At 37.7% G+C, this 14,879-nt stretch overlaps 1 protein-coding gene across 2 annotated transcripts in view; it reads left to right on the forward strand.

Moving 5' to 3' along the window:
- The window catches only part of ZBTB11 (zinc finger and BTB domain containing 11), a 30,561-nt gene extending 15,916 nt beyond the window's left edge, over positions 1 to 14,645 (forward strand). The window contains exons 7-11 of one of the 2 annotated variants that reach the window (XM_073306814.1): positions 296 to 440; positions 1,640 to 1,757; positions 3,962 to 4,120; positions 6,890 to 6,938; positions 8,220 to 8,309. In XM_073306814.1, coding sequence (XP_073162915.1) covers positions 296 to 440; positions 1,640 to 1,757; positions 3,962 to 4,120; positions 6,890 to 6,938; positions 8,220 to 8,225 — 477 coding nt within the window. In that variant the 3' untranslated portion in view covers positions 8,226 to 8,309. Of the gene's footprint in view, positions 1 to 295; positions 441 to 1,639; positions 1,758 to 3,961; positions 4,121 to 6,889; positions 6,939 to 8,219; positions 8,396 to 10,805 lie in introns of those variants that run through there. The other variant, XM_073306806.1, reaches the window with a different exon arrangement.
- Positions 14,646 to 14,879: the final 234 nt, after the last annotated feature.

Genomic DNA, 14,879 nt, shown 5'->3' on the forward strand with positions numbered 1-14,879 from the left:
AATATGCCTATGGCTACCTCTGCAACAAGAAATAAGGCAAAATAACCACAATGTTAAGGACAGAAATTTTTTTTGCAGTTTGTACAGTGGTTTCCTGCTGACACAAAGCCACAAGCATGATCAGCTAGGTTTCCCAAGTAGCATACTTTTTTTACATTATATTTGAAGAGAAGGTAACATTTATGCTCTGAAAAATTTATGATGAGATGCAATACTGTCTTTGTCTCAAAGACTTGTAAATTTTAAGATTTATGTGATCTTGTATACTTTATCCAACTGAGTTTTTTCTTCATAGGTCTGTGGAAAGGCATTTACCTACAAGCATGGATTAAAAATGCATCTGGCTCTCCATGAGACACAGAAGCAGTTCAAATGTGACTTGTGTGAAAAGTCTTTTGTCACAAAACGGAGTCTTCAGGAACATATGAGCATTCACACAGGTAAACAGTGGGCAAGAGTGGGAGTAATGAGAACCATGGTATGTTGATAAATACTTCGGGGAACATAAAAGTTAATCCATTAACTCTGTTGACTTCTGTAGATAATTGAAGTGTAAATTATTTTCTAGCACTTCACTCTTTACTCATTGTGATTTACACTAGTTTCCCCAATGTTCTGGCAGTGTTTGTCTGCATGTGACTTTATGCTTATGATCTGAGAGTTTCATGCCTTGTCAAAAAAGCCATCTTCATTCCACTGGAGTTCTGAGGCTTTTGCCCCAATTTAAATGTTCTCTCCAGCTTCACTCCACGAGGAGCCACCACGTTGCAATAGCCATCCCCTTAACTAAGGAATAGAGGACTTGTATAAGAACTTGTGAAATTAATGAGTTCACAGATATAAGGAACTGATAGGAAAGCTTGAGGGTGAAAAGAGAATGTGAGATATGACAGTATAATAGTTTAGTGTGAACTTCAGGTATTTTAAGGTAGCTTAATATCTTGAAGTCCTGTGCATTTTTATTTCCTGGAGTGTGATGTATTAAGAATTGGGTACAAAAGATTGTTTTCCTTTACAATGCAGTTGTAGGTTCCAGAAAATAGAAGGGTTTCTACATACCTTCTTACAAATATCCTTTTGGCAGTCTAGTATTCAAGAACAGCCTGATAGGATCTGGGAATTTCCTGTTAAGGTAGCCTCCCATAGATCCAAGGTCTGATTTCTCTTCCTGTGCCCCCCATTCATGTATGCTGAACTATTACTAAAGTTGCTGCAGATGCTGTGCTCTGACTGTTTGCAATCTATTTCTTCAGCAGTAAATTGTTTGTTTTTTGTTTTTTTAAGATTGTTCAGAGTTAAGAACAAATTATAATTAAAGGCTATAGAGATTTTTGTCTGAACCATTTTAAGTATCTTATGATACAGTAGTTTAAAGTTGTGACTCAGCTTCTTCTTCAAATATGTACAGCAATATTATCCAAGATTATACCAGCATGTAAAGAATATTCTTGAAAATCCCAACTAGATTCCAAGTGTATATAATTAAACTTTCCTCTTCCTGTAGTAATAAAGCTCTGAGTACTTCAGATGAATTCTGTAAAAGTTATATACTCCCTTTAAAGCACTGCAGAGAGTTGGGGCTCAGATAGGAGACTTAGCCTTTTAAAGTACTTTTTTGTTGTTGTTGTTCTGTTTACAGGAGAATCCAAGTATCTTTGCTCCATTTGTGGGAAGTCTTTTCATAGAGCCTCAGGACTTAGTAAGCACATAAAGAAACACCAGCCAAAGCCTGAAATTCGTGGCTATCAGTGTACTCAGTGAGTATAAATTGACCTTTAAGTCCCTGGATTATTAAAGATAGTTTTAGTTGTCTCTCATGCTGCAGTTGGTCACATGGAATTATTTAGAATAAAATATGTTAAGCACTGGGGTGGAAAATGCACTTGTGAAGTTCATATAAGGACAAATGCAAAGTACTCCTCTAAGGAAGGAATAGTCAATTTGCACACATGCAAAATGGGAATTGACTGTCTAGGAAGGAGTACTGCAAAAAGGTGTCTGGGGTCATAATAGATCACAAGCTAAATATGAGTTGATGTTGCATGGTTGATGTTGCAAAAAAAGCAAACATCATTCTGGGATGTAGTAACAGGAGCATTGTAAGCAAGCCACAAGAAGTAATTCTTCCGCTTTACTCTGCACTGATACAGCCTCACTGGAGTATTGTGTCCATTTCTGGGAGCCGGGGGCCCACGGCCGGCAGCTGGGGGCCAGGAGCATGCGGTTGGGACCCAAACTGGGGGCAGGGCTGGAGCAGAGGTGAGGGGAGAGCAGGGCTGGGTGGCGCTCCTTCCCTGCTCTGCGCTGGGGCTGGCTCGGGCCCTGCTGCGCCCCCCTAGTGGAGTGCCCCTCACAGTTTGGAGACCACTGACATAAAAATTACAAGGAAGAGAGAGAAAAAAAATTTTGTAACATCTGAGGATAGGACAAGAAGCAATGAGCTAAAATTGTAGCAAGGGTAGCTTAGGTTGGACATCAGGAAAAACTTCCTAACTCTCATAGTGGTTAAGCACTGGAGTAAATTGTCTAGGGACATTGTGGAATCTCCATTATTGGAGATTTTTAAGAGCAGGTTAGACAAATGCCTGCCAGGGGTCGTCTAGATAATATTTCATCCTGCCACGAGGTCCCTTCCAGTCCTATGATTCTATATATTGGAGATGAAAGTCTTGATTAATATTAACCTTGATCATGCTTGTCCTCACCCCAGATTCTATTTAGATACGGTTGTTTGGGGTTTGTCTTAGGCAAACCTTTACACACCTGGGGATCCTCTCTGGCACACCCTAGGTGGTTTGTCAGATGAAGAAGGTCGTCTTCTCTGACAACTTTGTCTAAGAGCTTCTGTCTTTTTTTCTATAAAAGCAGCAAAGAGTCTTGTGGCACCTTATAGACTAACAGACATACTGGAGCATAAGCTTTCGTGGGTGAATACCCACTTGGTTGGATGCATGTGATGAAGTGGGTATTCACCCATGAAAGCTTGTGATCTAATACGTCTGTTAGTCTATAAGGTGCCACAGGACTCTTAGTCCGGATCTGTAAAAGCGGCAAACACGGCTACCCTTCTGATCTCTTTTCTATATAATCCCTGTTGTTAAGTGACTTGGATAATGGGGCATTATGTCAGGGAGAGGAGGAGGCTTTCAAACAAGATGCCTGAGAAGCAGAGTTTATTGGTCCACTAGAGAAGAAGCACCTTCTTGATCATGCATATTCCTGTGGTGTGCTAAAGAGGAGCTGGTGAACCGTGGCCTCCCATGGAGCTGTTATGGGGTGGCATGGATGAGGGGAGGCATTAGGAAAATTTGGGTTGAGGGATTGGCAGGGGGAATGTCTTTGAGAAGCAGAGCTAGCAGTTGTGATGAATGTGCTTGAGCAATCTGAACAGTAAAGCAATTTAATGTCTGCTTTCCTAGTCAATCCTCCATGGTTCCAAAAAAAGAGATGCCAGTTCCTTCATAAGCATGGCTTTTCTAGCTTAGAGAACAACACTTTGTGTTCTGTAACTTGTGATGTCCTAACTCTCCATAACTCTCTCTTGTTTTTTGGGTACTGGATAGGAGTTATACAAACCTTTTTTCCCTATAACCGAGCAATCAAAGGAAATCAGCTTTCTATAACAGATAAAGGGAAAATATGCCTGAAGCCCATAAGATACATTCCAGATCTTTAAATTAGCTGCTATTTCTTTTAATCTCCCTTAATGTAGAAGAGGATTACATTGTTAATATAATGGTTGACACTGTAAACCTTGTCTACGTCATGAAGTCTTCCAGTCTTTTAAAATTACCGATATATACTGGGCTTTAGGCAACATGTAAATGATAAAGTACAGTGTTTTTGTGCCATTGAAATCGTGGTCCAGGATCCTCATTTTTGAACAATCCTCCCTCCATAGTTATCTTCATCTTATTATGATCCTCTCTTATGTGGGAGTCTGAAACCTTTATTGTTACAGATGTGAAAAAAGTTTCTATGAAGCTCGAGATCTCCGCCAGCACATGAACAAGCATCTTGGTGTGAAGCCGTTCCAGTGTGAGTTCTGTGGGAAGTGTTACAGTTGGAAGAAAGATTGGTATTCTCATGTGAAGTCCCATTCTGTCACAGATCCTTACAGGTGAGTGAGGGTCAGTTCACAACTGTTGTAAGCTGAGCACACTAAGGTGTTGCCGACCCACAGCTCTAATTACACCAATGAGGATCTGCTTTTGAATGACATTGCCAAGAGCTATCCATAGTTAGAGGCATGTAGCTTTCAGCAACAGATATAAAAGAATAACTTCATATGACGATCTCAATTGAAGAAGAGGATCTTGAATGTTTATGGATCAGTGTCCTAACAGAGAAAGCACAAGATGGGGTGCTGGTTGGTGTCTACTACCGACCACCAGATCACACTGGAGAAAAGGATAACTGGCTTCTTAATATATAGGGCGGGAAAAAGCAGCGTGATCTTGGGGGACTTCAATCTGAGTGACATGCTGGAGCTCCCAGGATGCCAGTAGTAAAATGTCCTTGGAATTTCTAAAACTGGTAAAGGACAATTTCCCAGCAAATGTTGCTTCCAACATGGGGGAATTCTATATTAGACTCATCTTGACAGATAAAGGTATTGATCACACAACTGAAAATTAGTGGTTGCTGAGTGATACAAGTGATCGTGACTTTATTACATTTGTTGTGTGCAAACAGACTGAAGTGCAAGCCAGTAATACATACACACAGACAGACATGCACTTGGTGCTTTAAAAGAGGTAATTTCATAAAGCTGAAAACAATTATGAGTCAAATTAGCTAGGAGAAAGTGTTTTTGCCCCCAAAACAAGAATCCCGGAATTCAGAGAGAGAACTTAGTTGGCTTAAAAAAAACAGTGTGGCTTAGAGGGGAATTGAAAGCAGCTCACGCTCTCGTGCGCTCTCTCTCTCTCTCAGTTGTGGGATTGTTTCTTTTTGGGCAGAATTCCTTTCCCCAGCTGATTTGACTTATTGTTTGTGAAAATGGTACTTTTAAAGCACTGTGTTTGTGTGTTACTGGCTTGGACTTTATTCTGTTTGCATACAACAAACGTAGTCAAGTCATGATCATTTGTGTCACTGAACAACCATTAAATTTCAGTTGTGTGATGAATGTATATATATATAAAATATAGGGGGAGGGGGAGGGAGGGCTTGGAAAGATTAAATTTAGTAACACATATCTGGTTTCACTTTCCCTCTTAGACATTTACTGATTTTTAAAAAAATTAATCCTTCCAAGTATAAATATTAATTAGAAGCTATCAACTTCCCCTTTTTTTTCTGTTGGTTTTGTGTGTTGTCTCTCTCTCTCGTTGGATGATTACATTTTTATCAGTATATGTCAGTAAATGTTGATTTCTCTGTACACACGCAAACTGACAAAAATATTTCTGTTGTTAGTAATCAAAATTTACAGATAGGCAAAGTAAGAAGAATTCTGTTTGAGATCTTACTAGAGTCAAAATTCAGTGATTTAGACTTTTGAATTAGACTTGTTACAAATAGAATAGACTAGAGAATTAATAGTATAAACAGGTGTGAGTTGGAGTTTAAGGATATTTACATTGTCAACATGACAGGTCAAAATATACAGTTTGTGTTTTAATGGTTATAAAGCTTTAATTGTCTGACCACCCTTCAATCATTTCCCACAACTCTGGACATTTAAATAGATAAAAATCTAAAATAATGCTTAAAAATAAACATCAATATCTGTTGAAATTCTGGGGAAAAAAGTCAAATTCTGCAAAGCCGAGTTATATTAATTACTAGAAATTGTAGAAAATTGATAAGAGAAGCAAAAAGTTACAAGGAAAAATCAATAGCCAGAAAAATTAAAGACAATAAGAAGGAGTTTTTTAAATATGTGAGGAACAAAAGGAATTCTAACAATAGTATTGGTCCACTGCTAGACAGAAATAGTACAATTGTCAATAATGCAGAAAAAGCAGTGTTCAATAAATATCTTCTGTGTTTGGTAAAAGGTCAGATGATTTCATAATCAAAAATTACAGGAGAGTGATATAATGCCAATCAACATGGATTTATGGGAAATAGATCCTGTCAAACTAACTTGATCTTTTTCTGATGGGATTAGATTCTAAGGCCAGAAGGGACCATTGTGATAATCTAGTCTGACCTCTTGCATAACACAGGCCATAGAACTAACCCAGAACAATTCATGTTTGAACTAGAGCATGTCTTCTTGAAAAAATCCACTTCTGATTTAGAAATCCACCACAACCTTTGTCCAATTGTTCCGATTGTTGATTACCCTCACTGTTAAAAATGTATGCCTTATTTCCAGTGAGAGAGAGGTAGAACAAGGTCCAGTGGTTGGAAGCTGAAGCTAGACAGTTTCTCACTGGAAATAAGGCATACATTTTTAACAGTAAGGGTAATCAACTCTAGATTGAAGAGCTCGTTATCAAAAATTTACTCCCATGTTAAGAACTTGCAGACTGTGTTCATGTCACCCCTTAACCTTCACTTTGTTAAGCTAAGTAGAGCAAGCTCCTTGAGTCTGTGGCCTGGTCTACATTTAAAAATTAGATCAACAAAGTTGTGTTGCTCAGGGTTGAAACAATTTGCTCCTTGAGCACAGAAGTTAGGTTGACCCTAATCCCTGCTGTCAAGCTAGCTATCGCATCTTGGAGAGGTGTATTAACTATATTGATGGAAACGCCTCTACTGTCAGTGTAGAAGTGTCTGCACTACAGCGGCATAGCTGCAGCTGTTCTGCTATAGCACTTGTAGTGTAAACGTAGCCTATCACTATAAGGCATGCTTTCTAATCCTTTAATCATTCTCGTGGCTCTTCCAATCCCTTTCCAATTTATCAACATCTTTCTTGAATTGTGGACAACAGAACTGGAGACAGTATTCCAGCAGCGGTCACACCAGTAACAAATACAGAGGTAAAATAACCTCTTTATTCCTACAAGTTTTGATTTATGAAGATACTAATATTGATGTAATATACTTAAACTTCTGTAAGGAATTTGGCATAGTGTTGCACAATATTTTGATTAAGAAACTAGAACTATACCAAATTAACATGGCACACATTAAATGTGCTAACTGATATGTCTCAAAATGTAATTGTAAATGGGAAATGCTCATCGAGCAGGTGTTTGCAAACCACACAGATTGAGAGAGTGGTAAATAATGAAGAGGATGGATCACTGACACAGATGGATCTGGAACTACATGCAGTTCCCTTCAGTATCTTCAGGGAAAACTGAAGGCTGGTAAAGTTCCCCATGGAATGCTTTCAGGAAACAAAATGGGGACATCAGAATTACTGGGCATCCGTAGCATATACTTCAGGATCCTGAATCCCATCTGTTCATCTGTAAACCTTGTTTAGGCTTTTATAAAAGATGCAGCACATGGTTAGCATTTTAGTTCATGTCCATGAGGCCTTTCCTGTGGGTGGCAAATTAATAATTGTACATGAAGGAGTCATGGTTATGTTAGTTGAATACGTGCATTTCTTAAAACATTTTTTCCCCTAATGTACAAATAGCACAAACTAGGTCATTATGGCCAGAAGCAAACTTATTAGTACGGAGAATATAAGCTATACTATGTTAAAACATTTTCTTTGCATTAATAATGTACAAATAAAACTGTTTGATGTAGCCAGTACTTCCAATTTCAAATATCAACTAGAAAATAGCATTGAGAGGATTCAGTAGGGTATCCCCTAAAGTGTCTGAGGAAAATGGGTAATTCAACAAACTTAGTTACTTGGAGTACTTTACCTCTGCCCTCACACCTCCATCATTCTCCACGTATGCCTGCATAGTATGCATCCTCAAAGATAACAATATGAGCTACAAATAATAATGCATGTGAAACTTTAGGGGGATTAGTACATCTTGTGCAAAGTTAGAAATGTTTGGTTATTAATCTGTGTGGTTTTGCTAATGTGGAATGGTGAGTGGAAGTTTGTGTCTAGGATTAAGAAAGCATGTGGTTGTAGTCTCATGGCACAATAATATTTTAAAATCTGAAACCATTTCTCTTTACATTGGAGCATCAAAATCTAATATCTTTAATTGTAAAACTGGCATTCCTTTAAACTTTCCCTATTTGAGTTAAAAGGCGTTTTAAAAGCTTAACCTAAAATAGGCATGGGATAATGATTTCAAGCATGTTTTCTGTATCTAATAGGTATTCTTTTCACATTTTAGATGTAATGTGTGTGGCAAAGAATTCTATGAGAAAGCTTTGTATAGAAGACATGTAAAGAAAGCCACTCATGGGAAGAAAGGGAGAGCAAAGCAAAATCTGGAACGTGTGTGTGAGCACTGTGGAAGAAAATTCACCCAACTGCGAGAATACAGACGACACATGAATAATCATGAGGGTACACAGAAAATAAGTGATTGTGTCCTTTCTGTAAAAATACTAGTATTTTAACAGATAATATGTTTAGGGTCCCCATGAGTGGGGAGCCACAAGGAAGTAGTTATGGATTATCAAGTCAACAGAAAGTAGGTTTACACTCATCCTGTTATTTAACATATTTCTAGCGACTTCCAAAAGTAGACATTAGAATCCTTCTAAAACCTTATAGCACTGGTCATGCAAGTGGATACAAAAGGTGTATTCTCAGTACTCTGTGAAGGGTTGTAATAAAAACACATTTTCAGGAGTTTCTGTGAGACTCTATTAATAAAGTTTTGTGTATGTGGCAAGGAATTAATATTGTGTAAAAATTATAAAAATATTCAACTTCTAAATAAATGCACCCTCACCTCTTCTCCCCCCCCCCCAAAAAAAAAAAAAAAGAGAGAGAGAGCAAGAGTGAGTGATTGGTTTCAAACACTTATAAACTCCTAAAAATATTGTTTCCTTTTTTTGGACTGAAATTTGTCAGTTCAGTAGTTTACAGTGGAGATTAAAACCTTTAAGCATTTTGGGGACAATATGAACAGAACAGTTGTAATTAAAAAGTTTCCAATATATGCAAAAGCATTTCATAAGGAAGCTCAGCATGAGACTTGGAATAATTGAATAGTCTGACTATGTACTTCTACACACAAGTTGCTATATTGTGGCAAAAATCACTTTTTCTAAACATCTTACCCATAAAGGACTGTTAATAATAAGTCTAAAATCTCATTCGCTGCTGGGGTAGAAATTTAAGTGTTTGTTTACATTAAAAAAAGAAGCACCTATAATGTCCCATAATTTTCTGCCATAAATCTGTAGCAGTGGTAATATAGGAAGTTAGCACTAAAATTGTTTCTTTTGTACATCAGTGCAAATAGCGATCATACATACATTATGCATAATAATTTTGCTATACACTGACTTGAGGAAGAAATAGTTTCAAACTAGGGATTTCAGGCTCAGTGGAAGATGGACACACAACTTTACAGAAATTAACAAAAATCAGTGGAGTAGGATTACATTTGGAGGAGAGATGGTACCAAACGGAAAGGCAGAATGGGAGACATGGGATGTAACAGTGAGACTCTGTGCTCAAGGCACTCCTAAGGCGAGACGCACAGTATGGAGATATGCTCCATATAAGTGCCTGTGTAAAGTTTCGGGCTTTTTCTATGCCTGCACAGATCCCCATTAACTGTCTGTTGCATCTCTATGAATAGAGATTGTAGCCTCTCCAGGCTCATTTCATTACCTTTCATACCTCTCTACCAGTTAACCAAATCTGTTACTTCTACCTCTCAGATTTAAATGAAAATTTATAGTTAGACAAAATATGGTTTTAAGAAATAGAAGCACCATCAACACAGATAGAAGCTTTAAAACCTAATCTCTTGGTGGCATTTCAGAATGATATATAATGGCATGAAATAAAAAGAAACTTCACAGAAAAGGTTTTCTGATATAGTTACAATCGAATAACTTGGTTAGGAGATGGTTTGTTGGAGATGTTCAAAAGCAGACTAAAAGCAAGATCCTTTAAGGGAAAATCCTGTCCAGCAATAGAATAGTTTAGATGGGCCACAAGGTTTTTGCCAAGCCTCTTCTCTTCTGATGTTCTGTAACTTACAGGCAAAGCACAATTTAGTAATGATTATGTTGTAACTCTTGACCTCTATCTGTGAGGTTCAGCTATACTTCTAGGATGGGATTTCCTAACCCACTCAGCATTGGCCTTCAAAGAACAAGGCCATGCTGAGTACTTGTGAAAATAGCCCCTGTAACCTACTATTCATTTGTATTTTACAATAGGACCCAAAGGCCCCAGTGCACTACAAACATAAAGTAGGAGACTCTTCCCTCCAAGGGCTCAGTCTGGATTAACATATCTGATATAGTTGTGTATCCTTCCCTTTAGTAGACTCTTGCTCTGGGCTGAGGGGTTTTGTAGCACTCTTCAAATATCATATAATGCACTCAAAATTTGTAAATAAGATTTTATTCACGTCTCTTTTGCTCTGTGATGTGTGACTAGCAATTTTGTATTCATGGTTACCTCTGAAAACAGTGGTTTTCAACATTTTTTCACTGGTGGACACCTAAAATATTTCAAATGGAGATGTGGGCCCCTTTGGAAATCTTAGACATAGTCTGTGGACTCCTTGGGGTCCACGGACCATAGGTTGAAAACCACTGTTCCACGGTAGCGACAACCTTTCTCTGACCCCTTAGACATAGTCTGTAAACCCCCTGGGCTCCATGGACCACAGGTTGAAAACCACTGTATTAGAATGAAAAGGAGGACTTGGGCCTGGAATTTGTCATTCTCATTTACACAGATTTACAAAAACTAATAATCTTCCTTCTCTTGTTTTGGTGATCAGGTGTTAAGCCTTTTGAATGTCTGACTTGCGGAGTAGCCTGGGCTGATGCACGTTCCTTGAAGCGTCATGTGAGGACACATACTGGAGAACGACCATATGTGTGTCCAGTATGCAATGAAGCTTACATAGATGCCCGGACGCTACGGAAGCATATGACTAAGTTCCACAGGGATTATGTACCTTGCAAAATTATGCTGGAAAAGGACACCCTTCAGTTTCATAACCAGGGGACGCAGGTGGAACATGCCATCAGTATTTTAACAGCAGACATGCAAGAACAAGAAACGGAGATTAGCATTGGCAGTGAGGAGATTGAGACTGTGGTAGTGGCAGGAGAAACAATTGAAGCTATTGAAGCTGTTGCAGCTACTGAGGAATGTACATCAGTATCCACTCTTTCTGACCAAAGCATCATGCAGGTGGTGAATTACGTATTGGCACAACAGCAAGGACAGAAAATAGCTGAAGTTACACAAGCCATTGAAACTGTAAAAGTAGAAGTGGCCCACATTTCAGAAACAGAGTGAACACCATCTCTGACAGAGCAAGAAGAGTGCAGTATTGTCATGTAACAAGCTAAGTATTAACTGTGAGTATTTGAGGCTTACAGTAATACTGACTTTCAGATACAGAATCTCCTATATTGAGTTTCTTGGCTGCAGAATGATATCGCACAATGCACTGGTTAAAAAAAAAATAAAATAAAAGTGCAGATACTTCAGTACAGAGCAAGAGTTTGGAAGACTGATTTCTGAATCAGTCATCAATTAGTACAGAAAGGTCTAAAAATAAAATATTTCCTGTGTAATGGCAGTAAGTATCATGTTGTAAATTTTTTTATAATCTTTTACAAAGAAGCTGTGCTAGAATTGTACAGCTGTTTCAGTAGCATTTTGCTTTTGTTTTAATATGTATTTCATCAGGGTCAGTGAATGAAGTTTAAGTGATGGGTTCTGTCGTCTTTTCTTTCACTCCCCAAATCAGGGGATGTTGGACTGCTGTGGAGTGCGTGTTGCCTTGTGAAGGGCTGGAAACCTGTGGTATGGGGTCTTTTGCCTTTAGGTAGACTTGCTAACTGTGTATAAATCTACAAAGTGCTCCAGGAATTTTGCAAAATTAGCTTAAACTCCTCAGGACTGTGTGGCAGGTCAGTAAGTACACTTAAGGATTCTGCAAACCACTGTAAAATGACTTGCATAATCATGTAACTGTAACCAAATTTACTCAGTGAAGTCCATTGGAATCTGGGGAAAAAACTGTCACTGGTGAACAGTTACTTCCATAAATACAATGGGATCAATAGGGCTACTCAAATAAGTAACTGCTCTTCAGTGTGAATAAGGGGTTTAGTCTGGCCCTATATGTGCAACCCTGTTTAATTTATTTTGCTAGTTCAGTTGTGTAAACAAAGCTTTACACTGCTTCATTGTACGTATCCAAGGCAGGCAAACTAATGATGGATGTAGAACTCTTCTAATTTTATATTAAATTTATTTGAAAATTTCCACATGAAAAAAGTTAAGTGTAATTGAGTGCAGTTCTTTGGGAATGGGACACTGTATAAATCATCTGGTTTTCCAACTTCTGTATCATGGAGAATTGTTATTGAGAGGTGGGGATGGTGGGAGTTAATAATTCCAAAATGGGACAGACAGTAGCACTAGGACTGAATAATATGAATGTCATAATATCATGTTAAAAACTAAATTTGTGACACACATGCTGGAAATCTCCAAAGGCCTATTATACCACAGCTATATAAAAACATGTGTAAGGCAGGCTGTTAATCCTGTTGCATTTCCTCATCTTTGTGGAAGAACTTTCAGTCCCTGTTGGTTAATGTGTTAAAATAAAATGAAGCGGAAATATTTGTTCTAATATTAAAGAAATCCCATGCAATGAAGTTGCTAGTATCTTTTTCAGTGAATGTATAATTCCCCTGGCTTTTGCTGGAAGCAGAAGCCCCGCCTCTGTCTCTACCAGCCCTGCCAATCTCTCATACTTGATCAAATCATTGTATCATGGCCACACTGTTGTGTATGTATTGAGAGACCTGCCAATCCACTTTCATGTGTATTAAAACAACATATATGTTTGGCATATTTGAAATTCATTATCTTTCAGTACAATACAGCTCCAGATTGAAGGCAACAGAACTATAGCAATGAATGAGAGAGACTGTGTCATCCAATCCTATATGCGCAACAGGTGAAAAATGAACAACTTAAGCATGTATGTACATGAGGATAGCTGAGACCACCTTTGAGTTAGTATCCTTACATTAGTTTCAGCCTGTGTGGTGATATAATCTACTCTCATTGTGTAAGATGCATACTGAGAGTGTTTAGTTCAGGGACTAAAACAGAAGATGTAGATGGTAGTTTTGAGTTCATGTTCTGAAAGGATATAGCATAAAAGCTTGTACTGCAAAAGTATTCAACGGGGGTAAGACCACTGGTCCCTGCTAGATAAACTTAACAAATTTGGTTATATTACAATTTTCTTGTGTGGCCTGTGAAACTGGCTTGCCTTACACATTAACAAAATATGGGGCAAAATCCCTGATAAGGTGTCCAGCTCATTTGAATTAACATTTCTGTAAATGTTCCATCGCTTAGCTGAAAGATCTCAATTTAGTAGGCTGTAAAACAGACCACTTCTGTGTATTTTGCATGCATGTAGATAAGCTGTTGAAAATCTTACTTTTTTAAAAGCAATAACTAATGTAATTACATTGAGTTACTGCCTTGGGTCTGAACTGAGCTGTAGGTTACTGTATTCCAAAGATCAAAAATGTCTTCTGTGAGAACCAAACATGATGGCGATTTCATATTATTCACATACACCTTGTAACCTCTTATAATTGTGCTAGTCTCTAAATATTGCAATGGAGTAAAACTGCAGAAAACATACACTTGAAAAAATAGTGCTAGTTGTATTTTCCTGAACACTTGTATACCCAAAAACATTTTGGAGAAGCACCCTGGAAAGATCAGTCTATCATAATGTAAGCTAAAAAGAGAGGTAAGTGTAGCAGTTCTTATAGCCATTATAATGTGAAAAGATTTGAATAGATGGTTAGGTAAATTTCCAAATTTTCTGAGTACTAGTAATTTATGCATAAGTATATATTGATAAAGTTGTGAGGAAACATGTTCAGGACAACTATTTGTAAATATTGTTTAGAGCTTCAATTGTATATTCAGTGTGCTACCTTACAACACAATACTTGTTAGCATCTTAATTAATCCTTGGGTACCTTTATTTTTCATCCTTCTGGAGACAAAGGAGTCTGTTGAATTTAAAAGAAAAAAAGTATAATGCCTTCTGTAAGAACGAAAATATGTTTTAATTGGCGTTATGACCTGCCACTCAATAAAATTGCAAAAAGGTTGGTAGATAAACAAAAAATCAAGCCAGCAGTGTGAAAGTTAAAGGCTACAGCATCTCTTGCTTAACATGTACAGTTGTGCCTTAATTTTTTTCAGAATGGCATACAGTAAGTAGGGGAGTATCATTTAACTTGCTGTTCCTGGATTTGTGAGGTTGCCTTTATTTATTTATTTTAAGTACACCTCTTAAATTACTAGTTTGAGAGGTTACTACCCTACCACAATTTATGTGAAATCAGGCCACGAACATGAGCATTTAAGATTGTTGAAGCTAGATTTTTTGTTTATAAAAACTCGTGAGAAACTCAGTCTATTTCTGAAGTATTCCTACTGAATTCCTGGACATAGTGAATTAAACATTTTTGGTTTGTACATTCTGCTGTTTTGGTGTTAGATGTATAAAGTTCTGGTTATTTCTGTCATTAAATAAACAGATCTTTGCCATTAATTATTCTTTTAAGCAACTTTCTTTTCAGAAAAGCGCATTCCAGAATTATATTTTTTTTGTGGTATGTAGCCACAGAATTCATGTTTAATTGCAAACTACTGAAGGGGCTCAGTTACTGGATTGCAGTGAACAGCTCCAGTTTTACAATTCTGGATGGCCAGATCAACTCCTTCCTAGAGAGTTAGATCTGAAGAACATTAATCATAGCAATTTTTCATGCATTTGCGTTAAAGT

Source organism: Lepidochelys kempii, chromosome 1 (assembly GCF_965140265.1).
Source record: "Lepidochelys kempii isolate rLepKem1 chromosome 1, rLepKem1.hap2, whole genome shotgun sequence".
NCBI classification, from domain to species: Eukaryota; Metazoa; Chordata; order Testudines; family Cheloniidae; genus Lepidochelys; species Lepidochelys kempii.